Genomic DNA, 24,483 nt, shown 5'->3' with positions numbered 1-24,483 from the left:
AGCAATTTTCTATGCTAATAAGCCTATCTCAGAACTCCCATTTGGACTGGAGCATCAGTCTGACCTGTGAAAGTCTTGGGTCTCTCCCCTTCAAATCACCAGGTCTCAGTCCTCTTGCTTACCTGCAAGTACAGTGAACATGTCATTAGGAGTCCTTCTAGAGTCATTCCTCACCTGCATTTACGGTGTTTCTTTCCAGGGATGTCTCTCAGCAGTAATTCCTTACCTGGGTGTGAATCCACAGGTCATCACTCTCACTCCCCTGTTAGGTTCCCCAATCTCTCTGCAAATCTTCAATCCCAAATTCCCAGAGAATGTTGCCAGGTAGCCTGTGAGTTGCACCTAGTGCCATTGGCACCTGGACCGCAAACCCCAGAGCCACCTCTGCCACTGCCGCCAGCTGGGCGGGGGCAAAAAGACCCCAGCAAGCCCCTGAAGTCACCTGTAGTGCCTGAGGACCAATGGGCTCAAGGTCTATTTATTTATTTGAAAGGCAGAGAGACAGAGAGGGAGCTACAGGGAGAAATATTCCACCCCCTGGTTCACTCTTCAAATGACCAAAACAGTCAGGTGTGAGCTAAGCAGCAGCCAGGCACCAGGAACTCCATCCTGGTCCTCCACATGGTGACAGGTGCCAAACCCTTGGACCATCTCTTGTTGCTTTCCTAGGCATATTAGCAGAAAGTTGGATGTGGGACCTGGCACAATGACTCAATGACTAAATCCTCTTCTTGCATGTACCAGCATCATATATGGCTCTGGTTTGTGTTATATGTGGCTGCTCCCTGCACCTGCATTAGGATACCTGGAAGAAGCTTGAGGCTCCTGGGTTTGGGTCAGTTCAACTCAGGCCGTTACAGCCATTTGGGCAGTAAACCAGCAGATGGAGGATCTTTCTCTCTGTCCTTCCTTCTCTTCATACATCTGATCTATCTTTCCAATAAAAATAAATATATCTTTTTTAAAAAGTTGAATGTAATGTGGACTTGAACCAACACTCCTGTACAGGATCCCAGCATCTCAAATGGTGGCTTAAGACTTTGTACCACAATGCTAGTCTGTAATTCAAATTTTAAAGATTGTTTTACTTTTATTCAACAGGCGGAGTTATAGAAAGAAGGAGAGAGGTCTTCCAACTGTTGTTCTCTCCTTAAGTGGATGCAAAGGCAGATGGAAAGCTGGGAGTCAGGCACTTCTTCAGGGTCTTCCACATGAGTGCAGGAGCCCAAGGTCTTGAGCCGTCTTCTGCTGTTTCCTAGGGCTATAATCAGAGAGCTGGATTGGAAGTACAACAGCTCTTGGACAGGCACCCATGTGTGATGCTGGCACCGTAGGGAGAAGCTTAGCCTGCCCCTCAATTTTTTTTAAAGATTTATTTATTTTTATTGGAAAGGCATATATACAGAGGAGACACAGAGAGGAAGATCCTCCATCTGATGATTCATTCCCCAAGTAATGACCAGAGCTGAACCTATCCGAAGCCAGGAGTCTGGAATTTCCTCTGGGTCTCCCACGTGGACGCAGGGTTCCAAGACTCTGGGCCGTCCTCAACTGCTTTCCCAGGCCACAAGCAGGAAGCTGGATGGAAGTGGGGCTGCTGGGACCAGAACCGGTGTCCATATGGGATCCCGGAGAATGCAAGACGAGAACCCCAGCCGCTAGGCCACGGTGCTGAGCCCTATAATCTTTTATTTTTATTGTTTCACAAGGTTCTTTGTGTATTGACAAAATGAACTCACTTTAGTTTATGGATCACAAATATTTTCTACTGTTTCCTCTTTTCATTTTGTATAAAGGATCTTTGCCATCGTCAAGCTTATCAAGTATTCCCTTTATTATGGTTTTTGGATTTGATGTCACCATTAGACTAATTTTGTCAATTTCATTGCATTAAGGAATATATAAAGACATGAAAGAGCATTCTTTTGAGAGTTTCTGTGGAGTCTCTGTGTCTGAGTGAGCTTTGAGGGAACATCCCCTCAACTTCCTACCCCCAGTACTGTGAATGGACTCCATCTAATTGGCTTGTGCTCCGGAGGAAACAAATATAGGTTGATTAGTCTCTTCCACTGAGAACAGAGACGTGTTGTTTTTCTGCCCTGCATATCAGGTTTGTTGGCATTTGGACTCCAGGACTCCTGTTGTTGGCTCCCTTGCTGATAGTCTGACTTTCAGTCTCAGGCTGAATTGTGACAGCCTATACAATTGGAAATGGTCACAGGTAGGCTAGGTTTTCTGAAAACTTCTGGGACATGTCCATTTCCTGGGTCCTTGAAAAGTCCCGAAAGGAAAGTGACAGTGCTTAGCACAGGACTGTATCTCATTCTAGGATGAGTTCTTGCTTTTCTTTCACAGCTCAGGTAATAAGCTGACTGACTCAAATTGTTTTCTGTAAATAGAATAGGAAGGATCTGTTTGCCTGGTTTTGTTGTCTGCTACTAGATGGGATGCGACTCTTGCTGATTGGATAGTTTAAAGTGCAGGATGCTTAAACTGGGTATCTCTGTTCCATGCTGCTACAGTTGATTGTATCATTTGTATTGTACACTGTTGTAAACTTGGTTGATTGAATGATTAATATCATGTACCAGGGTTCTCTTAGTTGACAGGATGATCATTGCTTAAGAACTCCTGAACACGACTGATTGGGGCTGATCCCTTCTTCCATGTGTGGTGGAATGGGACAGTGCACTGGTTTGCACCAGCAGGTGAATATATATATATGCATACATATATATACACACTCTATATATGTTCTATATATACACTATATATTATATATAATCTACATACAATATACAAATATATACTTGATATTATACTGTGCGTATATGTATATATATACACACATGTATGTACACATATATACATATATATAAGAGTTGGCCTCAGACTCATTTCTGGGATAGATTTGGTCAACTCGCAACAGTTACATCCTTGGCAATCCTAGTTCTGAGACCTTTGGGCTTGAACAGAGCCATGCTCCTGCTATTCCAGGGATTTTGACCTGTAGGTGATCTTGAGTGGGAACCTCTTAAAAGTCAAAATTGCATGAGACAGTTCCCCAATAAGTCTGCTGGGTTTTTTTTTGAAGGGTATATTTATCTTTTTGGATAGGCAGTGTACAGAGAAGAGAGAGAGAGAATGATCACCCAACTGCTGTTTCACTTCTCAAATGGCCACAGTGGCCTGAGCTGAACTGATCTGAAGCCAGGAGCCTCTTCCAGGTCTCTCACAGGAGTGTAGGGTCCCAAGGCTTTGGGTCATCCTCCAGGCAACAAGTAGGGAGCTGGAAGGGAAGCAGAGCAGCCAGGACATAAACTGGCGCCCATATGGGATCCCGGTACTTGCAAGGTTAGAATTTAGTCATTGATCCATTGTGCTGGATCCTTAAATTGCTATTTTATGTCTAAGTGCACATAGTACTGCTTTGGTCAGCTTGAATTATTTTAATACAAATTCTTTCCATCCAATAATTTATTTACTTTAAAAAAATTTTTTTAAAGATTTATTTATTTTTATTACAAAGTGAGATATACAGAGAGGAGGAGAGATAGAGTAGAAGATCTTCCATCCGATGATTCACTCCCCAAGTGACCACAACGGCTGGTGCTGTGCCGATCCGGAGCCAGGAGCCAGGAGCCAGGAACCTCTTCCAGGTTTCCCACGCGGGTGTAGGCTCCCAAGTCTTTGGGCCGTCCTTGACTGCTTTCCCAGGCCACAGCAGAGAGCTGCCATCCAATGACTTAAGAAATTCTTCTATACACTTGTTTAAAATATTTATTCATTTATTTTGATTGTCAGAGTTACAGTTAGAGGCAGGCAGGGAGGGAGAGAGAGATATCTTCCAATCACTTGTCCCTTCCTAGTTTTCTAGAAGTTTTACTTATTTGTAAGAGTTATATGGGAGGGTCAGAGAGAGAGAGAGAAGAGCAGGCAAGTTCAAAGACTCAGGCCAGGCTTCCCAAGCATTGCTAGATCTTCCAACCCTAGGGTTCACAAACCCGACATCAAACTAGTAGGCAGGCCCCAGGACCTGGGCCAGGAGACCCAAGCCCTGCTGGAGCTCACAAACCCAGAACTCACCTGGTAGGTAGATCCTGAGACCCGGGCCAGGCAACCCAAGTCCCACTGGATCCCCCATCCCTGAGGCTCACAAACCCCACACTCACCTAGTAGGCAGACCCCAGGACCCTGTCCATGAGGCGCAAGTCCTGTCAGATTGCCCATCCCTGGGACTCACAAACCTGGCCTCCATTGGGCCCAGGCTGGCATGACTCACCTCACCTCAGCATCCACAATCTTATTGTACAGCCTGGCCTAGCCTTGTCTGCCCCCTGTTCCAGCTTCTGCTGGTGGGTGCTATAGCCTATCCCAGCCCAGTCTGATTGCTGTCCCGGTCCTAGTATGAACTGGCTGATATTGTGGCCTTATCTGGTTCCTCCTGCCCCCTGCCCTTGTTCTCAGATCTGCCAGTGGGTGTTATGTGCTGGCCCAGCTGGTCTGTCCCCAGACGTGATCCACATGTATGCTGCTGGGTGTTGTAAACTGGCGTTGTTTGGGCTGCTCCTTGTCTTGCTTTTTGTACTCACCTGCAGGGACTGCTTCCCAACAAAGGAGTTTCCTAAACTCCTCTATTGAGTCTCCTCCCAGTGACAGTTCTTGCGCACACCAGTGGATCGTTGGCCCAGGCTGACGTTGTCCACCTCCTGCCCTGGCAAGAACAGTGGTCTTGCTCAGCCGGCCACACCCATTCTGGTTCTTGTTGCTCAGTGTTGCAGCTCAATGATAACTGGTCCGTGCCTGGAAAGCTTTCACATAGTTCAGCAGGAGTCAAGACCTAGCCTGGCCTGTTCTATATTCAACCTGGCTCTCACCAGTACCAGTGAGGGCTGGAGTGTAGCCCAATCTGATGTTCCACAGTCCCAGTGCACACCCGCGAAAGTGCAGGCAGCAGCCATGTCCAGCCACCTGCTGCTCCCAATCTTACTTTCTTCCTCACCAGTGGGAACCTCAACGCAGCTGGGGTGCTTTCTTAACTCCCCAGCAAGGCCTGACCCCATCTGCAGTTCTTGGGCTAGCCAGGAGAGATTGCAGTTCCACAGGAGTGAGCCCACATTTCTCAAACAGATTTTGCTATCAGATCCATTTTTTAAAAAATTTATTTATTTTTATTGCAAAGTCAGATATACAGAGAGGAGGAGAGACAGAGAAGAAGATCTTCCGTCCAATAATTCACTCCCCAAGTGAGCGCAATGGCCGGTGCTGCGCGGATCCGAAGCCAGGAGCCAGGAACTTCCTCCAGGTCTCCCACGTAGGTGCAGGGTCCCAAGGCCTTGATCCGTGCTTGACTGCTTTCCCAGGCCACAAGCAGGGAGCTGGATGGGAAGTGGAGTTGCCAGGATTAGAACCGGCGACCACATGGGATCCTGGCACATTCAAGACGAGAAACTTTAGCCACTAGGATATTGTGACGGCCCCAGTCAACTTTTTTTTTTTAAAGATTTATTTTGCCTTTTATTAGAAAGGCATATACAGAAAGAAGAAGAGAGAGAGGGGAAAAGATCGTCTATCTGCTGGTTCACTCTCAAAGTGGCCTCCACAGCATGGACTGAGTGTATCCAGAGCCTGGAGCCAGGAGCTTTGGGCTTCTTCCAGGTCTCCCATGCAGGTTCAGGCCCCAAGACTGTAGGCCATCCACTCCTGCTTTCCCATGCCACAGCAGGGAGCTGGATGGAAAGTGGAGCAGCCAGGACATGAACTGTCACCCATATAAGATCCCTGTGCTTACAGGTGGGGGATTAGCTAGTTGAGCCATTGTGCCAGCCCTGTTCCTCAGAATTTTACTAAAGCTTAGGTCTGTATTATTTCTGACAAGAACTCCCAAAATTTGACTTGTTCTTCAACATATCTCCTCTTTTAATTTTTAAAACCATTGAACTAAATATATTTTGTTGTGGCAATATTTACACACATGGATATCTCACAACTTTACAAGTTTATGATTCAAGGGGTGTTAAGTGCATTCCAATGGTGTTTAAGGACAATCATCTCCATTATGTAGTTCCAGAACTTTTTCCAGAAGGAAGCCTGTGACTATTAAGTGAGTTATTCCCAGTTCCTCCTCCCCCACCTTGGAGACATTCATTCTATTGAGTCATCTGACCCTTTTAGAATCTGGGAAATGCTCATATTTCTTCTGTGTCCCCTGGCCTAGTCACTTCAGACCGCACTTAGTCATATGGCATGATTTAGAGGCCACACATTAGATAAAATTTTCTCCTCTTGATCAGTTCATATTTGTCTAAATAACATTTAAAGTTTTTCCTTAGATTTTATTTTTATTGCAAAGTCAGATACACAGAGAGGAGAAAAGACAAAGAGGAAGATCTTTTGTCTGTTCATTCACTCCCCAAACGGACACAACAGCTAAAACTGCTAATCTGAAGCCAGGTGTCAGGAGCTCCTTTCGGGCCTCTCAAATGGATACAGGGTCCCAAGGCTTTGGGCTGTCCTTGACTGCTTTCCCAGGTCACAAGCAGGGAGCTGTATGTGAAGCGGGGCCTCTGGAATTAGAACTGGCACTCATATGGATTCCTGGCACGTGCAAGACAAGGACTTTTGCCACTTGACTATTGCATTGGGTTCCCTCTTTGCTTTTTTTTTTTTTTTCTTTAAAGATTTATTTACTTTTATTAGAAAATCAGATATACAGAGAGGAGGAGAGACAGAGAGGAAGATCTTCCAGTCGATGTTTCACTCCCCAAATGACCGCAATGGCTGGTGCTGTGCTGATCCAGAGCCAGGAGCCAGGAACTTCCTCCAGGTTTCCCACACGGGTGCAGGGTCCTAAAGCACTGGGCTATCCTCGACTGCTTTCCCAGGCGACAAGCAGGGAGCTGGATGGGAAGTGGAGCTGCCGGGATCAGAACCGGCGCCCATATGGGGTCCTGGCACGCTCAAGGTGAGGACTTCAGCCACTGGGTCACGCTGCCGGGCCCTCCCTCTAAAGTTTTTAAAAAACAAAGTTTACTTTGAAGGAAATTAAAATTTCCTTTGGAACAGTTTTAGATTTATAAGAAAATAATAGGTAGTTCTTTAAAATGTCTGCCAAGTTTTCTTTTTTTTTAAAAAAAGATTTATTTTATTTTTATTGGAAAGGCAGATTTATATGAGGCAGATTTACAGAAAGGAAAAGTTCTTCATTCCTTTGGTTCAGTCCCCAAAAGTCCACAACAGCTGGAGCTGAGCTGATCTGAAGCCAGGAGCCAGGGGCTGTCTCTGGTTCTCCCATGTGGGTACAGGGTCCCCAGGACTTTGCCAACCTCTCTGCTTGTTCAGGCCATAAGCATGGAGTGCATCTTAAGTGTAGCAGCCAGAAAATGAACTGCCACCCATATTGGATGCCAGTGCTGCAGGCTGAGCACGACCTTGCTAAACTACGGCATTGTCCCCAACAGATTTTTAATCATCTGATTTTTTTATCTTAATGTGATATTAAAAGAAGCAGCAAAAATGCAATGCAATTCACAGACACAATTCTAAGACTACAATGTTATTCCTCTTTCTTTTTTAGAATGTTATATAGATTTGTGCCACAGGGAAAAAAATCACAGGATATGTGTTCTGACATTGGAATGCATGTGTTGGGACTGGACCTTCTCAGTTGTTGATGCCGGTGCTGTGGACAGCAGGCCCAGATGCACATGGGGGACATGACAGCCAGCTCATGTAGGCCAGTCGGGGATGTCAATTGCCTCATCAGAGGATAGAAAGCAAAACAGGTCGGACAACTTTCCTGGCCAAGCTAGCAGCATGTTCCTTGGTCTGTGGATGCACTAAGGTGGACTTTGTCAATCAATGGACCTTAGAAAGATCTCAATCCTTGAGCAACAAAACCAACAACTTGTCAGAACTATCAAACCCCCTCAAGTAACAGCCTCGGAACACTGTTTCCCACGTCAGGGTCCTTAATGCATCACCAAATGACTGTCCCCCATCCCTGAAGCTTAATATAGTTTGACATCAAGGAGCAGACCCCCCCTCCCTCTTTCCTTGAAAACACAGGAGGAATTTTGTTCTTCAGGCTCTCTGCAAGGGTACCGCAAGCAAACTTGGCAACGAAACAGTAGTTGCGATTGTCGCAGTTGTATTTCTGTTTCACAATGTTTCCTTTGGTCAGAAACGCGCTAAGTTGTCTGCAAGTTCGAAGCATTCAGCAAGCAATGGCAAGGCAGAGCCACCAGAAACGTATACCTGATTTTCATGACAAATATGGTAATATTGTATTGGCTGGCGCAGCCACGTTCTGTATTGCTGTACGGACATATACAGCAACACAGATTGGAATAGAATGGAACCTGTCCCCTGTTGGCAGAGTCACCCCAAAGGAGTGGAGAGATCAGTAATCATTCCAGCTGGTGTAATGCTGAATTGATTCAAACCAACTCATAAATGATGCCAAGAAAAAGCACTGTAACAGTTAAAATACTGTACTATTGAAATAAAATACATTTGAAACCTCAAAAAAAAAAAAAAAAAACAGGAGGAAAAAAACAAAAAACAAAAAAACAAGTAAAACACTTGTCTTAACTTCCCTCACCCTAATCAGAAACCCACATGGGCGTGTATCCCTCTCAATTCTGTAAATATTAGAAAGAAAATAAAAATTTTTTTCTGAAAAACTTAAACTTAGAACCCATTTCTCCTTACAAACAGTAGATATTTAAATCTAGCTGAGTTTGTCTCTAACATCTTGCTCCAGTTCTTCCGTCAATGACTAAAGAGCCACTGCTTCTGTTTGGGGAAAGCTTGCAGCCTCACTTTATTCACTGCTATCATTTGAATTCTCGTGATGAAAAGCTTTGTCCAGCTCACTGTGCTCCTACAAGGCTGCGCCTTTCCATGTCCTGAACTAAGCAGGCAAACAATCCAGAACTGGTGACATGCTTTTCTTTTCCATCCCCCTTTCTGGAATGCCCACTCATTGTGAGTTAAAACCGCCACACCCTTCAAAGCGCAAAAAATTCTCTCCTGCCTAATTAGGCTCAGGAGAGAAAACAGTGGAAGAAATAACACAGGATGGACTCCTGGCTTAGATTTTTCCAAAGCAGTAGATGCACCTGTGTTATAGCATGATGCTTCCTGTTTTTTTTTTTTTCTTTTCTCTAATTCAACTGCTTTTGCTTCTATTTAGTGTCATTGATTAGGAGGAACTTTTGGGGCTAAAGATTTATTTTAGTCAGTCACGGGCCTAATTCCAGCAGACATCTAGAAAGAAGGCAGTGAAGATGTAGGTTTGGTTTATGAGGTTTCAAACTGTTCCGTGTCAGAACTGGAGGGAATTCTGGGGGTCACATTTCAACCAATACACTTACAAACCGGGAAAGTGAGGCCCTTGCGGGGAACGAGTATTTTTTTTTTTTTAAAGATTTATTCATTTTATTTTAGCCAGATATACACAGAGGAGGAGAGACAGAGAGGAAGATCTTCTGTCCGATGATTCACTCCCCAAGTGAGCCGCAACGGGCCGATGCGCGCCGATCCGAAGCCGGGAACCTGGAACCTCAACCGGCGCCCATATGGAATCCCGGGGTTTTCAAGGCGAGGACTTTAGCCGCTAGGCCACGCCGCCGGGCCCGGAACGAGTATTACCAGGAACGTGTCAGATGTCCTCATTCCCATGTAGGAATTACTGCTGAGTCTGGGTGCCTCCTTTCGCGATTTCACGGCCTTTGCTTTCTGTCCAGTCTCTTAACCTCTTGGCGACTCCTTTCTTTCCACCCTCCCCTTGGGTCAGTCGGGTTCATCCTTCCCAAGCTTAAAAAACTCCAGGTTGCAGACCTGCACAGCGCTTGACTAGAGGATCAGTTACGTCACCGTCGGCTCCTCCCATTGGCCCGGGCGGGTGGAGCGCGGCGCCATGACGTCGGACGCCCATAGGGGCGGATCCGAGAGGGAAGGAGTGGGGAAGTAGGGCTTCAACATGGCGGCTGGGGAACTGGTGCTAGCTACTGTGAAGACCTGGCCCGGGGCAGGCAGAGTTGGAGGTGGTGGAGTTCGCTTTCCCTAGGGGCTGTCGGGAGCTAGAGGGGTGGGGGACTGAGCCTGGAAGGCCGGCCGGTGCCAGCACCTTTGGGCTTGCGGGACGGCGGCGGCTACAGCGTCGTTCAGGTGAGGGGGCCTCCCCCTGGGGGACGCGGAAGAGGGGCGGAGTTGGGGGAGGGGGCCGGTACCGACAGACCGGTGTCGGAGCCGCCAGAGAAAGGGGCTGGAACCCGAGAGGAATGGAAAGAATTGGAGCTAGGAGTGGAAGGGGCAAGGGCTAGAGGTCGGTGACTTGGGGAAGATTCTGGGAGGGGGTTAGAGTGAGGGGACCCGAGTTGAAGGGACAGAGGGCACAGAGGGTGCGGGGGAGTGAGTTGGGAGGAGGGGTGCTGATTTCCTTCAGGGATCTGGGCACCAAAAACGGCTCTCGGGTGGGAGTTAGAGCTGGTCGGAGCGGGGCGGGGGACTCAGGTGAAGAGCGTGAAGGATGGGGGCGCTGGGGCTGTCCTCTGTAGTGCTTCCTGAGGCCCCGAGGTTAGGGAGAAAGCAGAACAGACCGGGGTGAGCGCTTTTTGGGGGCATCCTTGCGTTGTGTGGTCTTCTGCTTTTTGTTTGTTTGTTTGTTCCTTGTGTGGAGACTTACCTGTACAGTCCACCTTGGCCGCAGGACACAGGCTACCGTCTTTTCTTGCGAGGCCAAGTTATAGATATGTATATGGTCTGTATCAGCGATCTCTGACCTTTGTGTGGTTGCCACATGTAATTGTTTCCTGGCTAGTCTCCTGAAAGTGTGGCTGCACATACAAACATATTTGATGTTAACCAAGCAAAATTTTGATTCTTTTTAGAAACACTGTAATGTTGCAACGCTAGATTTGGTAGTTTGGGTTAACTACCAAACATGTTATGTTCTAAGAACACATACCAATATTTTGTGTTTTTCCTTGGTTTAATTATTGGTGTTTGAGAATTTAAGTATGATGGGTGTATCCCTTCGGAGCATTGTCAGATTTGGTCGTGGGAGAAGATGTGCACTTTGAGTTTAGTGATGGCTCTTTGCAGTTAGTGTCCCAGCCTAGTTAAACTGAAAGTTCCTATCATATCTTACAGCGAAGTGTGTGGAATGACAAATCTTAATTACTTCTACTAACTTGTTATAAGTCGGATTATACCCATTCAGTTTTTTATTCTGTTTTTTAATACTTACTATATTACATTAATAAAAATCATTGTAAATGTTGAAATGGGCAAATGATATTTCTCTAATGAGCATCTTATCACTACACAGCAAATAACTTGCTAACCAGCTGTGGTCTCATTGGGAAAAAAGTGCTGTTCTGGAAACAGAAACCAAGGAAGAAAATGAAGTTTATGAATATTGACACTTCCTCAGTTTCTCTTTCAATTAATATTTGAGATGCATTACTTTATCATGAGGTGTATCTGATTTGTTGTGATTTTTTAAGAGAACAGTAGCTAGTTAGCGTTGTTAGTTTATAGACAAGTTTTAACACTGGAGGTATGGGCAATGTACTTGGGTATTTTGTCTTTCATGCTCATGGCATGGCATTTAAAATGAGAATCCTGATAAAATATTCTGAACGTTAGAGATGTATTGTCGTTAGTCCTGAATGTAAATGTTGAAAGAGTTATTTATTTACTTTTTAAGAGTTATTTATTTGAAAGGCAGAGAACAGAGAGGAGAAACAGAACTTCCATCTGTTGGTTCACTCCCCAGATGCCTGTAACAGTCAGGGCTACACCAGGTTGAAGTCAGGAGCCAGGAACTCCTATCTGTCCCAAATAATCCGTTTTAAACTCCTTGCTCTCAGTTGAAATACTGGTATTACTGGAATGATAGTTTATTGAGATTTTAGACATTATGATGTCATCAGTATTGAAGGAGGAAATGAATACTTGAATGCTTTGTACTTAAGAAAATTGTCAGGATATATGAGATCAGGGATTGTAAGTTTTCTTTTTTGCATTGCCGAGTCAAATTGGACCCTCTTTATTGCTGAGTCAAATTGGAACTGGTCCATTAGGGGCTAACTTGTGTTTGGCGAGTATCTGCATGCCTTCTCAGGATGCTGCATTGGTCTGTGAGTTACTTAATGGTTAGTGTACACTTCCAGCATGTGAGTCACTGGTTTGACTCATGGTAATTGGAAATCTTGTGGTTATTGAGTCAAGAGCTAGTGATGTGGTGGGTCTCTCCAAGACCTGATATTATCAGACTTTGGGATTTTTTTCTAATCTGGTGAATTTCAAAGAATATCTGTTGTGCTTTTATTATCATTCCTTAAGTTGAACAACATTAAAATATTTATTGGCTATTTTCTGTCCATGAGATGTACAAATTCTTTGTCTATTTTAATTATGGATTTTTTTTTCTGATTGATTTTTAGGAGTTCTTTATATATCCTAGAGACTTAATTATATGTTAATTTATGAATTGCAAGTATCTTGTCCCACATTATGGCTTTTTTTTTTTTTTTATTGGAAAGGCAGATATACAGAGAGGAGGAGAGACAGAGAGAAAGGTCTTCCGTCCGATGATTCACTCCCCAAGTGAGCACAATGGCCAGTACTGTGCCGATCCGAAGCCAGGAGTCAGGAGCTTCTCCAGGTCTCCCATGCGGGTGCAGAGTCCCAAGACCTTGGGCCATCCTCGACTGCTTTCCTAGGCCACAAGCAGGGAGCTGGATGGGAAGCGGAGCTGCCGGAATTAGAACCAGCGACCATATGGGATCCCGGCTCAGGCAAGGCGAGGACTTTAGCCACTACACTATTATGCCGGGCCCATGGCTTTCTTTCCATTTCTTTATATCTATTTTTGGTCAGAAAACTTGTAATTTTATTGAATTGAATTGTTCCGCTCTTCTTTTTTTAAATACTTATTTATTCTTTTTCTTTCTTTAAGATTTATTTAGTTTTTATTGGAAAGTCAGATATACAGAGAGGAGGAGAGACAGAGAGGAAGATTTTCCATCTGCTGATTCACTCTTCAAGTGGCTAAATGGCCGGAACTGAGTTGATCTGAAGCCAGGAGCCAGGAGCTTCTTCCAGGTCTACCACGCGGGTGCAGGTTCCCAAGGCTTTGGACTGTCCTGTGTCTCCCAGGCCATAAGCAGGGAGCTGGAAAGGAAGTGCAGCAGCTGGGATACGAACTGGCACCTAGATTGGACGCTGGCACTTGAAGGTGGAGGATTAACTAGTTGAGCCAACCTTACAGGCCCTAAATAAATCTTTTTTTTTTTTTTTAAGCTAATTAAGGCACATTAGCAGTGAGCTGGATCTGAAGTGGAGTAGCTGGAGCTTGAGCTGGCACCTACAAGTGATGTTGGCCCTACAGTAGTGACTTAACCCATAGTGCAACAGCACCAGCCCCAAAGTCACTCTTCTTAATGCCTGAATTATCTCCTCTCTGATCAGTAGGAGCTGTTTCAAACTGTTGTTTCTGTGATATGATCGGTGAATCTCTGAAAGACTTTTGTTGTGTAACATATGGCCTGTGTTCATCTTGTGCCTTTCTTTTCCCCATCTGAAAGTAACTGTTTCTCCAGAATCAATACAAAATAGTGTCCAGGGCTTAAAGTCTAAGCTGTGCTGATGTTCATTTTTACTCTGTGTTTACAAATATTTAAATGCAATCCCATGGTGCCAGCGTTGTGATGAAGTGGGTTAAGCCACTGCTTGTAGTAGTGTAGGGGTGTGTAGAACTCTGGTCAAATGGGAAATGTGACCTTTGGGGAATATGTGATTTTACTAAGTAAACCAGCTTCACACTTCCTTCCTTCACACATTCTTGTGTGTCCCTACCCAAAGCCAATTTAGAGAGCTTCTCGTCCCAGAACCCATTCCTCTATCACTCTTCAAATGCTCGACCTTTACCTATAAAACCACAGACCCTGGATTGAGCACCTGGCTCCCCCAAACCAGCATCATTTCCTGGCTCTTCAAAGTCTGTAATGTCTATTCCTGGCCTCCATCACCTGCAGCCCTGCTGGTCACTGATCCACCTCATTTCCGGACCCACCCAGCAGCTTTACCTGCCCTCCAAGTACAGACAATGGCTAGGTACAAGCCAGGATGCTGACTGCAGGCCCTGCCTGCACACAAACAGCAACAACTGGGCCATCCAGAACCCTGGGCTAGGCCGACTGCTGACGGTCTTTCTTGCCGAAGTGAACCTGTGCAAAAGTGGTGTCCAATTCTTCAAATAGCAGGATCCTCTGTGAGCCCTTTCACCTGGATCCCTGTGGGTCTGTCTGCAGGGTGCCTATCTCTGAGGAGGTTTGGGAAGCCTAACTATAGAGGCCTACAGTATCCAGGGCTGGGTAGTGGATTCCTTTCCCAGGACCCTCAAGGAGTTAGAACTCAGGGCATCCTACCTGAAGCATGACATTACCTTTAAAGGTGTAATATGTTTTAGTAACAACAAAGAAAAGCAGATTATCTTTGTTGCCTAATTAATTGATCCATAATGAATTTTGTCTTAATTGCCCAGTTAAGATCTTAGATTTTCCACCCAAACTTGTTAAATAAGGGGCAGATGCTATGGCAGTTTGGATTGGATAGTGCAGTGATGCACCATTTTCCCAGGAGTGTGTCACTGGTTGTCCAGGTTAATTGCCAAGGCTTTAGGAGGGCTCCAACTATTTTGACATCGTGACAGCTGCCCATGTAGGAACTGAGTGTTACCTGGGCCCTCGCTACTGCTTTTCTGATCATGACCCTCTTCTGCTTTCCCACATGTGCCTGGCTAAAATATTTGGGTCAGAGGTTGATGATACTCAAATCCAAGCAATTCTGGATTCTTTGTAAGTTCAGAGAGCTTTGTTTTCTTTCTTTCTTTTTTTTTTAATATTTATTTTTATTGCAAAGTCAGATATACAGAGGAGGAGAGACAGGAAGAGCTTCCATCTGATGATTCACTCCCCAAGTGAGCACAACGGCCACTACTGCGCTGATCCAAAGCCAGTAACCAGGAGCCAGGAGCTCCTTGCTGGGTCTCCCACGTGGGTGCAGGGTCCCAAGGCTTTGGGCTATCCTCAACTGCCTTCCCAGGCCACAACAGGGAGCTGGATAGGAAGTGGAGCTGCCGGAATTAGAACCGGTGCCCATATGGGATCCTGGTGCTTTCAAGGTGAGGACTTTAGCCTCTAGGCCATTGCGCCAGCCCGAGCTCTGTTTTCTTTAAGGGTTGGTAATTGGAGTTTTACTAGTTTCCTTTAATGGCATTATTTGTCATGTTCCTCGTATTGTTGTATTGTTTTCTGGGCATTTGAAGAAGTGGACACTGCTTCTGTCTGTACAGGTTAATTTTGGCAAGGAAAGACCGTCAGCAGTCGGCCTAACCCGGGGTTCTGGATGGCCCAGCTGTTGCCATTTGTGTGCAGGCAGGGCCTGCAGTCAGCATCCTGGCTTGTACCTAGTCACTGTACTTGGAGGGCACGTGAGGTCCCTGGATGGATTCTGAAGTGAGGGGAGCCTGTTGGTTCCCCAGCCTCTACATTCTGGCAGTGCTGCGGCTGACTGAGTTCCCTGCCTGGACTGGGTGCTGCCTGGCTCCCTGGTTGGGGGAGTTTGGAGGCTGGGCTGTGTGATTGGGTGCAGTGTGATTTGACATGACTGTATGATACTGAAGAAGTTTTGGATTTAGGAGCATTTCAGATTTTAGATTTTTGGATTAGGGGGCTGAACCAGTAATCTCAGCCAGTGGAAAATCCCAAAATCTAAAACACTGCCTGGGGGGGGGTAGGGCATATTCAGATTCTACTTCATGATACAATGCCAAATACTTAATATGTAATACTTATAAATATAGTGATTTTTCTTACCCTCTGGTCATTAAGAAGGCATTTGACCTTATAAACAAAGGTCTCTGTCTGTGTACAGTTTTTTTTTTTAATGCTAGAAAGTATCTTGAATAAAAAAACTAAAAAAATGAAAAAATAAAACAAACAAAGAATCTTGAACATGACAATGAGATCTGTTTGTGGGTACAGAAATCATTGATGCATAGGTTTAAGAATATGGCTCATAGTAGGTGGCGGAAAATAGAATTATAAGGAGTTCACATAACAAGATTTGAAAATGTACATCAGATTTCTTCTGATTACTATGATTTCTAGCCATGTGGCAACATGTCACTGGATAAATCAGAACTGGCCTGAAAGGTTTGGTTAGGATGTAATTTCATTCTTTGGGGTTAGGAGGCAGGAAATGCAGTTCAAACATGTTTTTGCTGTTTATTCTATTTTCCTTATCTCTAAATAAGCCTTTTGTTAGAAAAATGAACCCTTTGAGCAATTGCCAACAGAAATGATTTGTTTTGGAAATGGGAAAGACAATATTATCCTCCAGCAAGTTAGTATCTGGGTGGTGCCCAGATATTGGATTAAGTGCTCTAAAAATTAGTCCAAGAGATATAACAGTTAAATTGTAGGGTAATATTCATTGTTTGGCACTGTTGATTTTTTTCTCAAGTATATATTTATTATTTTTATTGTAAAGTCAGATATACAGAGAGGAAGAGAGACATAGAGGAGTATCTTCCTTCCGTTGACTCACTCCCCAAGTGACTGCAATGACTGGAGCTGAGCCAATCCAAAGCCAGGAGCCAAGAGCCTCTTTCAGGTCTCCCGTGTGGGTCTGGGCTGTCCTGGACTGCTTTCCCAGGCAGGGAACTGGATGGGAAGTAGGACCGTCAGGACACAAACTGGTACCCATATGCGATCCCGGCACGTACAGGGCAAGGAATTTAGCTACTAGGCTACCGTACCACACCCTTCTCTCTCTCTCTCTCTCTCTTTTTTCTTTAATTTTCATGTAAATAGACTTAGCTGAAAATGTGGCATTCTGATGACCATGTCTTTAATTATAGTTAATGTAAAGGATTATCAGAGATGACTGATTATAGCTAGCATATAAATACTAGTCACTGACTCTTGCTGTCAGTAGTGTTGGACCTGATATTTACCATGTAAATCACATTCAGCGTACAGCTCTGTCACTCTGGTTACTAGGCCTGACAGACTTTGCTGAATAATTTTTAGATAGAACTTCTAAATAATTGATAGTCCAAACAACTCATCAATCTTAATTTATATAGTATCAAAATTTTTCCCTTAAGTTTTTATTTGAAAATGTTTCCTTGGTATGAATTGACTTTATTGAAAATCAGATCTTGTTTGTGGAGGAGTGGGCTCAAGAATTCCATTGTAGCACAGTATGTAAAGCTACTGTCTGCAATACCAGGCATCTCATCCAGGTGCTGGTTCAAATACTGGCTGATCCTCTTCTGATCCATGAGGTAGAAATGGTGATTCAGGCTCTCGGCTCATCCATTGAGTCTTTTTGGGCCAGTTGGGGAGTGATACAGTGGATGGAGGATATTTCTCTCTGTAACTTGTTCAAATAAATAAATGGTTAAAAAATGAAATACCAGAATAGAATTTAACTTTTTTTTTAAAGATTTTATTATTATTATTATTGGAAAGCCGGATATACAGAGAGGAGGAGAGACAGAGAGGAAGATCTTCCATCCGATGACTCACTCCCCAAGTGAGCCGCAACGGGCCGGTACGCGCCAATCCGATGCCGGGAACCAGGAACCTCTTCCAGGTCTCCCACGCGGGTGCAGTGTCCCAATGCATTGGGCTGTCCTCGACTGCTTTCCCAGGCCACAAGCAGGGAGCTGGATGGGAAGTGGAGCTGCTGGGATCAGAACCGGCGCCCATATGGGATCCCGGGGCTTTCAAGGCGAGGACTTTAGCCGCTAGGCCACGTCGCCGGGCCCTAGAATTTAACTTTTAATTATTTTATTTATTTGGAAAAATTACATGAAACTAAGGGGAAGAACTACTTAAGTGAGATTTTGATTTTTCTTAAAAAATATACTTATTTGTTTGAAAGAATTACAGAGAGAAGGAGAGACACAGAGTGAAAGATCTTTCATCCATTGGTTACAATGACAGAATGGTTACAATGGACAGCACTGAGCCAGGCTAAGCACAGGAGCTCAGAGCTCCTTCCAGGTCTCCCATGTGGCTAGAAGGTGCCCAAGCACTTGGACCATCCTTACTGCATTCCGAGAACATTAGAAGGGAGCTGGATTTGAAGTGGAGCATTGGGATTTTTGAGCCTGCATCCATATAGGATACTGGTATTGCACTCAGTGGCTTTAACTGCTGTGGGATTAGAACCAGCGCCCATCTGGGATCCCAGCTCATACAGGGTGAGGTCAACCACTGAACCATTGCGCCAGGTCCATATGCCATTTTTGTAAAAAGCAATGATTGCCTTGGGTGGTGGAATTTTTTTTCCTGTTTCTGTTTTTCTGGATTTTTAGTTTTTTCTCACCATGAGTACTTCATTTAAAAAAAAAAATTTCCGGGCCCAATGTGGTAGCTTAGTGGCTAAAGCCCTCACCTTGCACGAGCTGGGATTCCACATGGGTGCTCCTTCGTGTCCTGGTGGCCCCGCTTGTGGCCGGGGAAAGCAGCCGAGGACGGCCCAAAGACTTGGGACCCTGCACTCGCGTGGGAGACCCAGAAGGAACTCCTTGCTCCTTGCTCCTGGCTTTGGATCAGCTCAGCTCCAGCTGTTGTGTTCACTTGGGGAATGAGCCAGGAGCCAGGAGTCTCTTCCAGGTAGTTGGAGGATCTTTCTCTTTGTATCACCTTCTCTCTGTGTATCTCACTTTCCAAATAAAAAATTTAAAAAATCTTTAAAAAATTGTTTTGAAGGGCAGAGTTTTAGAGAGAGATAGAGAGACAAAAGAGAGAAGGCTTGCAGTCACTTGTTTGTTCCTTACTTGGTTACGGCTGCTGGGACTTGCCCTGTCTGAAGCCAAGAGCTGGAACTCCATCCAGGTCTCCTACACGATAGGGGTGGGTGCAATGAGAGAAGGGTCCCTAGTACTGGGACCATGTTCCTCTGCTTTTCTAGGCATGTTAATAGGAAGCTGAATTGAAGTGGAGCAAGTAGGACTCAGATGTTTACCTATATGATGTTGATGTTGCAGTCCCCAGTATCCATCTCAGTTTTTATTATTATTATTATTTTTTAAAAAATATTTAATGTTAGGGCTCGACGCGGGAACCTAACGGCTAAAGTCCTTGCCTTGCATGCGCTGGGATCCCATATAGGTGTAGTTTCTAATCCCAGTGGCCGTGCTTCCCATCCAGCTCCCTGTTTATGGCTTGGGAAAGCAGTCGAGGATGGCCCAAAGTCTTGGGACCCTTGGGACCCTGCACCTGCATGGGAGACCTGGAGGAAGTTCCTGGCTCCTGGCTTTGGATCTGCTCAGTCCCGGCCGTTGTGATCACTTGTGGAGTGATTTATTGAACGGAAGATCTTCCTCTCTGTTTTTCCTCCTCTCTGTATATATGCCTTTCTTTTTTTTTTTTTTTAAAGATGTATTCATTTTATTACAGCCAGATATACACAGAGGAGGAGAGACAGAGAGGAAGATCTTCCGTCCAATGATTCACTCCCCAAGTGAGCCACAACGGGCCGATGCGCGCCGATCCGAAGCCGGGAACCTGGAACCTCTTCCTGGTCTCCCACGCGGGTGCAGTGTCCCAATGCATTGGGCTGTCCTCAGCTGCTTTCCCAGGTCACAAGCAGGGAGCTGGATGGGAAGTGGAGCTGCCGGGATTAGAACCGGCGCCCATATGGGATCCCGGGGCTTTCAAGGCGAGGACTTTAGCCGCTAGGCCACGTCGCTGGGCCCTATATATGCCTTTCTAATAAAAATAAATAAATCTTAAAAAATGTTCAGTTTTATTGGGAAGGCAGAGTTACAGAGATAAGGAGAGACACAGAGAGACCTTTCATCCTCTGGTTCACTTTCTAAATGGCTGTGATGGTTATAGTTGGGTAGGTCCAACTCTAGGAACTAGGAACTTGGAAATTCATCCTGGTCTCATGTGGATGCAGGGGCCCAAGGACTTGGGCCATCCTCTGCTGCCATTAGCAGGGATCTGGATCAGAAGTGGAATAGCTGAGACTGATACTGGTGCCACATGGGGTATATGTGCTACAGGCAGGCTGTACTGTAGCACAGTGCTGGCCCCTCCACATGGCCTTTAAAACATGTAATTATCCATTATTTTTGGGTTTTTGTTTAGGTACTGTATCTCGAATTTCTTCTGTAGGTGGTTAGGTTTCTATTCTTTGACATTTGTGTCACGTTGTCTTTTCTATTTAGTCAGAATTTTGTTTATGCTAATATATTTTTATATAGTTTTTTCTTTTTTTAATCATTTTTTGGAAGGTCAGTATTTGTGGAGCAAAGGAGAAACAGGCTTCCATGTGCTGGTTCACTCCCCAAAGAGCCTCAGTGCCCAGTGCTGGGCCGCAGTTTGTCTGGGTCTCCCATCTGGGTGACAGTGGCCCAAGCATTTGGAGACTCTCTGCTTTCCCGGTTGCATTTCCAGTCCAGCGGACTGGATCGGAAATGGAACACCTGGGACTGAACCAGCATTCAGATAGGATGTTGCTTCACAGGCTATGGCTTAACTCACTGAGCTAAGCTTTGTTTTACATTAAATTGTGAAGTCTTTGTGGTCCAATATTTTGCACTTTTAAAAAAAATTTTCTTTTCCTTTTCTGTCACCCTGAAGCTGGGTTTTGATTGAATGCTGAGTATTGATAGTTGATCAAGTAGCAAGTTTCAGCTAATTTATGTAATGAGGTATTTTTAATTTTCATTTGGCCAGTTCAGTTAACCTAAGGTATGTAACACATTTTGTTTTCTTTTTTTAAATAACTTTTTAAAAAAGATTTATTTATTTTCATTGGAAAGTCAGATGTACAGAGAGGAGGAGAGAAAGAGAGGAAGATCTTCATCCGATGGTTCACTCCCCAGTTGGCCGCAACAGCTGGAGCTGAGCCAATCTGAAGCCAGGAGCCTCTTCCAGGTCTCCCACATGGGTGCAGAGTCCCAAGGCTTTGGTCTGTCTTCGACTGCTTTCCCAGGCCACAGGCAGGGAGCTGGATGGGAAGTGGAGCAGCTGGGACTCCAGCTAGTATCTGTGGGATGCCAACACCGCCGGCAGAGGTTTAACTTACAATTAAGTAGGACTACAGTGCATGCCTGAGACGGAGATGGAGACATCTTTGATCCACTGATTTACTCCTCAAATGGTTACAGCAGGCACAACAGGGTTAGCCTGAAGCCAGGAGCCAGGAGCTCCCACGTGGGAGGAAAGGGCCAAAGTACTTGAGCGCATTAGCAGGAAGTTAGATTATAAATAGAACACCTGGGAGGCTGGGTTGTAAATAGAACTTGAGCCTGTGCTTTTTAAAAAAATTATTATTGTTAATGTTTATTTAAAAGGTGGGAAGACCACAGCACAGTTAGGCCATGTTCAGGGATAAAGTGGGGCAGGAGGAGAAAGGTGAGAGAAATCTTTCTATGTTCTATCCCATGTCTGCAGAAAGCAGGCAAGCAGCTCTTTCTGTTTCCATGTTGTAGCACGTTTCTGTATTTCATTCCTTTCCGTATACATTGTGGCCAAATAACATCCCATTGTATGGTTATAGCACTTAACCATTGGTGGACATTTGGCATTTTGCTAAGAATCATGCTGTTGTGAACATTCATGTTTGTGTGGACAGAGATTTTCATTTCTCTTAGGTATACATGTACAAGAAGACTTGCTGAGTCATATGGTAACTGATTAACATGTTGGGGAAACTACCAGATTATTTTCTAAAGAAACTGCTTTATTTTATGTTCCCACTGGCAGTGTGCAATGGTATAGTGGTTCTGATTTTTCTACATCTTTGCTAAGAAGTATTGTTTCTGTCTGCTTATAGTTATCCTCGCAGAAATGAATGACATCTCATTGTAATTTATTAATTCAGTGAGATTAACAAAATTAATTATATAAATGTGAACAATTCACTGGTATTTAGCATATTATGGTGTTGTGCAGCCCATACCTCTATCTGTATTCAGAACTCATGGTTTTGATATGTGTTTCCATGATGACTAACAATGTTGGGCATGTTTTCATGTGTGTCTTGACTGTTTACATATTCTTGGGGAAATGACTACTCAATGCTTATTTCCTTTTTTTTTTTTTTTCGCCAATGCTTATTTCCTTTCCCCTCCCTTTTTGGTAAAGATTATTTTAAAGAGTTATGGAAAGGGGAGAGAGAGAGAGTCTTTCCATTTGTTATTTCCCCAGTGGCATAAATGGCTGGGGCTAGGTCAGACCAAAGCTAGGAGCCAGGAGTTTCCAGGGGGGTAGCAAGAACGAAAGCACTTAGGCCATTTGCTGGTGCTTTCCTAAGCTCATTAGCAGGGGGCTGGATTGGAAGTGGAGTGGTCAGGACCCAGCAGATACCCATATGGGATGCTGGTGTAACAGACAGTGGCTTTATGTGCTATGCCACAGTGCTGGCTCCCCTCACCCATTTCTAACTGTATTGTCTTTTTTTTTAATATATATTTTTATTATATTATTTATGTATCTGAGGTGAAGGGGGATATTGAGGGAGAATCCCCACCCAGTCTCCCACCCGCCCAAGGTCCCAGATGTGGGGCATGCTGAGATACTTGCTCAAGTGGTCTTAATAGTCTTCCAGTTATGGATCACTGCCAGTCACATCCCTCTCAGCTCGATTAGGTCATTGAAGAATCCACTGATTGTCACAGTCCATCATGGAGTGTATTGTCTTTTTATGGGTTGCAGGTTTTACATATTCTGGATGTAAGTCACTTAGCCAGATGTATGTTTGCAAGTATTTTTAAAAAATTATTTTTTAATGTTGTTTACATAGTTGAGAAGAATACATGCTCATGTGGGCCACTGATAGGATGGGGAGGGTCGAGGCATGTGGGAAAGTGGGTAGGATAAATGTTTCCAAAATTTTGCTTTTTCTCATGTAGTGGTATGGGAATAGGCAAGGAGAGGAGGCTGCTCCTTGCTGCCAAACTACATCAGCATCCAGGGATGGGGGATGACCACCTGATATCATCTTAGAGACCCCCACGTGAAGAAGAATGCTCGGGGTATTACTTGAGATATTTTGATAGTTCCAAGACATTGTTGATACTGTTGCTCCAAGGTTGAAAGAATCTTTCCAAAGTCCATTGGTCGACAAATTGAAGTCCATCTTAGTGCATCCACAACTCAGACACCTGCTGCCAGTGCTAGGCAGGAGAGCAGGAGAGGTGTCACAACCTGCTCTGCTTTCCATCCTCTTACAAGGTAATTGATGTCCTCTGCTGCATAGATGATCTGGCCAATCAGCAACCGAGGAGGCCCAGTCCCAACTCATGTGCTGGATGGTCAGGCCATATATGTCGTGATTTTTCCTTGTTATCGGTGTTTGAGTCCAGTGCTTTGGTTGGTTGGGGAGTCCCCCAAAAAACCTTGCCTGGGGTGACCCCAGACATTTTGTGCACCAGCTAGTGCAGGGTCTAGTTCAGTCCATAACTCGCATAACCTATGCACACACAGTGATTGCAGTTGTCTGGTCAGTTCCGCCCCCAGCTCTGTCACCTATGCAAACTGATTGGTGCTGTGGGATCTTCCTAGTTCAGCCTGCCACAAATCTGGCCATTTACACACCAGTCCGAACTGCAACCTAGATGGAGTGACCCCCAATAAACCCTTCCAGGCTCAACACTAGGCTGGTGGCATGTGCAGGAGACTAGTCCAGTCCCCCCCCATCCCATCTGGCTGTTTTACACACCCGTGGGAGTTGCAGCATAGCAGAGGAGTGCCCATAGTTTCCCCATTAGGCCCACTCCCAGCCCCAGATTTGTACTTGCCAGGAGTACTACCATCCAGCCTGACATGACTTGAACCCAGTTCTGGCACTTGCTAGTGAGTGAGTGCTACAGCAAAGCCATGCCTGCCCTCTCTTATTCTGGCTCTTGTATGTGCCAGTGAATGCTGTGGTGTAGCCTAGCCCAGCCATCCCCTCAACCCAGACAATATTTGCAATTATTTCCTCCCATTCTGTCAGGTATCTTTTGGTTGAGCCTTAAAAAAAAAGTCCTTTTAAATTTAGGTGGAAAGGATACAGCTTCGAATTCTTTCTAGTGACAGCTTATATTGAATTTCTTTTGGAAATTATTTCTTAAATCGAAGGCTCAGCAGCATCTCCAAGGCATTGCCTCATGAAAAGAGCTGTGTCAGGCCAAGTGCTTGGTCTAGTGATTAAGCTGCCAGTTTTTATGCCTACATCACCTATTAGAGTGCCTGGGTTCCCGTCCTAGCTCCACTTCTGGTTCCAGCTTCCTGGTAATGAATACCCCAAGTCAGCATGTGGTGCTGGTATTTGGATGCCTGCTATGCACATGGGAAAACCTTAGTACTGGGGTTTGGAGAATCAGCTACAGGGTGGGAGATCTCTTTTTCTTTCTCTTTCTCTATGTAAAGTAAGCAAATAAAATTTAAAAAGGCA

At 44.9% G+C, this 24,483-nt stretch overlaps 2 protein-coding genes across 4 annotated transcripts in view; both read left to right on the top strand.

Annotated features, from left to right (window-relative positions):
* The first annotated feature begins 8,094 nt into the window (after positions 1–8,094).
* On the top strand, positions 8,095–8,518 carry LOC101519995 (cytochrome c oxidase subunit 7B, mitochondrial-like). Its single transcript, XM_036496745.2, has one exon. It carries the CDS (start codon positions 8,166–8,168, stop codon positions 8,406–8,408), a length of 243 nt encoding a protein of 80 aa, XP_036352638.2. The 5' UTR covers positions 8,095–8,165; the 3' UTR covers positions 8,409–8,518.
* Positions 8,519–9,946: 1,428 nt separating this feature from the next.
* UBAP1 (ubiquitin associated protein 1) overlaps positions 9,947–24,483 on the top strand; it is a 50,610-nt gene continuing 36,073 nt past the window's right edge. For 2 of the 3 annotated variants that reach the window (XM_058672945.1, XM_058672943.1), the window contains exon 1: positions 9,947–10,173. Coding sequence is in view for 1 of the 3 variants with exons in the window: in XM_058672944.1 (XP_058528927.1) it covers positions 9,986–10,049 (64 nt within the window). In the remaining 2 variants the exon portion in view is untranslated. The remainder of the gene's footprint in view (positions 10,174–24,483) is intronic. The other variant, XM_058672944.1, reaches the window with a different exon arrangement.

The sequence above is a fragment of the Ochotona princeps genome, chromosome 14 (assembly GCF_030435755.1).
Source record: "Ochotona princeps isolate mOchPri1 chromosome 14, mOchPri1.hap1, whole genome shotgun sequence".
In the NCBI taxonomy this organism is placed as follows: Eukaryota; Metazoa; Chordata; class Mammalia; order Lagomorpha; family Ochotonidae; genus Ochotona; species Ochotona princeps.
The sequence above is the reverse complement of the archived record's forward strand: the minus strand, read 5'-3'. Positions and strand labels throughout refer to the sequence as shown.

Excerpts from the sequence above, each read along its gene's own strand:
- LOC101519995 (XM_036496745.2), top strand. The coding sequence starts at position 8,166 with ATGTTTCCTTTGGTCAGAAACGCGCTAAGTTGTCTGCAAGTTCGAAGC.